The 779-nt window shown below is 67.3% G+C and overlaps 1 protein-coding gene across 1 annotated transcript in view; it reads left to right on the top strand.

Moving 5' to 3' along the window:
- Positions 1-217: 217 nt before the first annotated feature.
- KLK7 (kallikrein-related peptidase 7) overlaps positions 218-779 on the top strand; it is a 5,575-nt gene continuing 5,013 nt past the window's right edge. Inside the window, exons 1-2 of the mRNA XM_010849671.1 lie at positions 218-277; positions 599-720. Of these exons, the coding sequence (XP_010847973.1) occupies positions 660-720 (61 nt within the window). The 5' untranslated portion in view covers positions 218-277; positions 599-659. The remainder of the gene's footprint in view (positions 278-598; positions 721-779) is intronic.

The following is a 779-nucleotide window of genomic DNA, read 5'->3' as shown; positions in this document are numbered from 1 at the left end:
CCCCGGGGAGGCCGGCCCGAAGGCGCGGGGGTGAGAGGGTGGAGAGAGCGGAGAGCAAGCGCCTGGGCTGCCACAGGGGTTCGAGATAACCGCGAACGCGGTAGGGGGCGTCCCAGAGCCGGCCCCACCTGCCCCCCAGGGCGCCGAGGGCGGGGGCGGGGGCGGACTCGGTATAAGACAGCCGCCGTGCGCCGGGCTGGAGACTCCTGGCTCCCAAGCGAGTCTGGCGCCCGGGTCAGACCTGACCTCCCCAAGCTGAGAAGGGGCTTCATCTACGGTAGGGAGAGACGGGGGAGAGGGGGCGGATGAGGCTGGCTGGACCCCTGACTCCTGTTCCTGAGGGGAGGGGGCAGAGGGAAGCCTGGACGCCTGGTTCTGACGGTCGAGGGGCTGGAGGTCTAGAATTTGAGGTCTCAGGGGAAAAGAAACTAGGAATACAGATTGATGGATGGGGAGGGATGGGAGCCCAGATTCCTGGGGCCCCAGAGGAAGGGCGTCTGGGGCAGAAGGAGGAGGGGCTGGGGGTCCAGACTCCTGGGTCTGAGGGAGGAGGGGCTGGGGGCCAGGACTCCTGCTTCCCCAACTCTGTCCTTCATAGCCGCACCAGAAAAGAGACACCTCCCTGCCTGGCAGCCCCTGAGAGGCTCAGAGGGGTCACCATGACGACACCCTTGGTGATCCTGCTGCTGACCTTCGCCCTGGGATCTGTTGCACAGGAAGGTGGGGACCAGCCCGGGAGTGGGGGTGGGGGCTGCCCTCACCCCCGACCTCCCATCTTC

The sequence above is a fragment of the Bison bison genome, unplaced genomic scaffold, assembly GCF_000754665.1.
Source record: "Bison bison bison isolate TAMUID 2011002044 unplaced genomic scaffold, Bison_UMD1.0 scf7180017864285, whole genome shotgun sequence".
In the NCBI taxonomy this organism is placed as follows: domain Eukaryota; kingdom Metazoa; phylum Chordata; class Mammalia; order Artiodactyla; family Bovidae; genus Bison; species Bison bison.
This window is presented reverse-complemented; position numbering and strand designations above follow the sequence as displayed.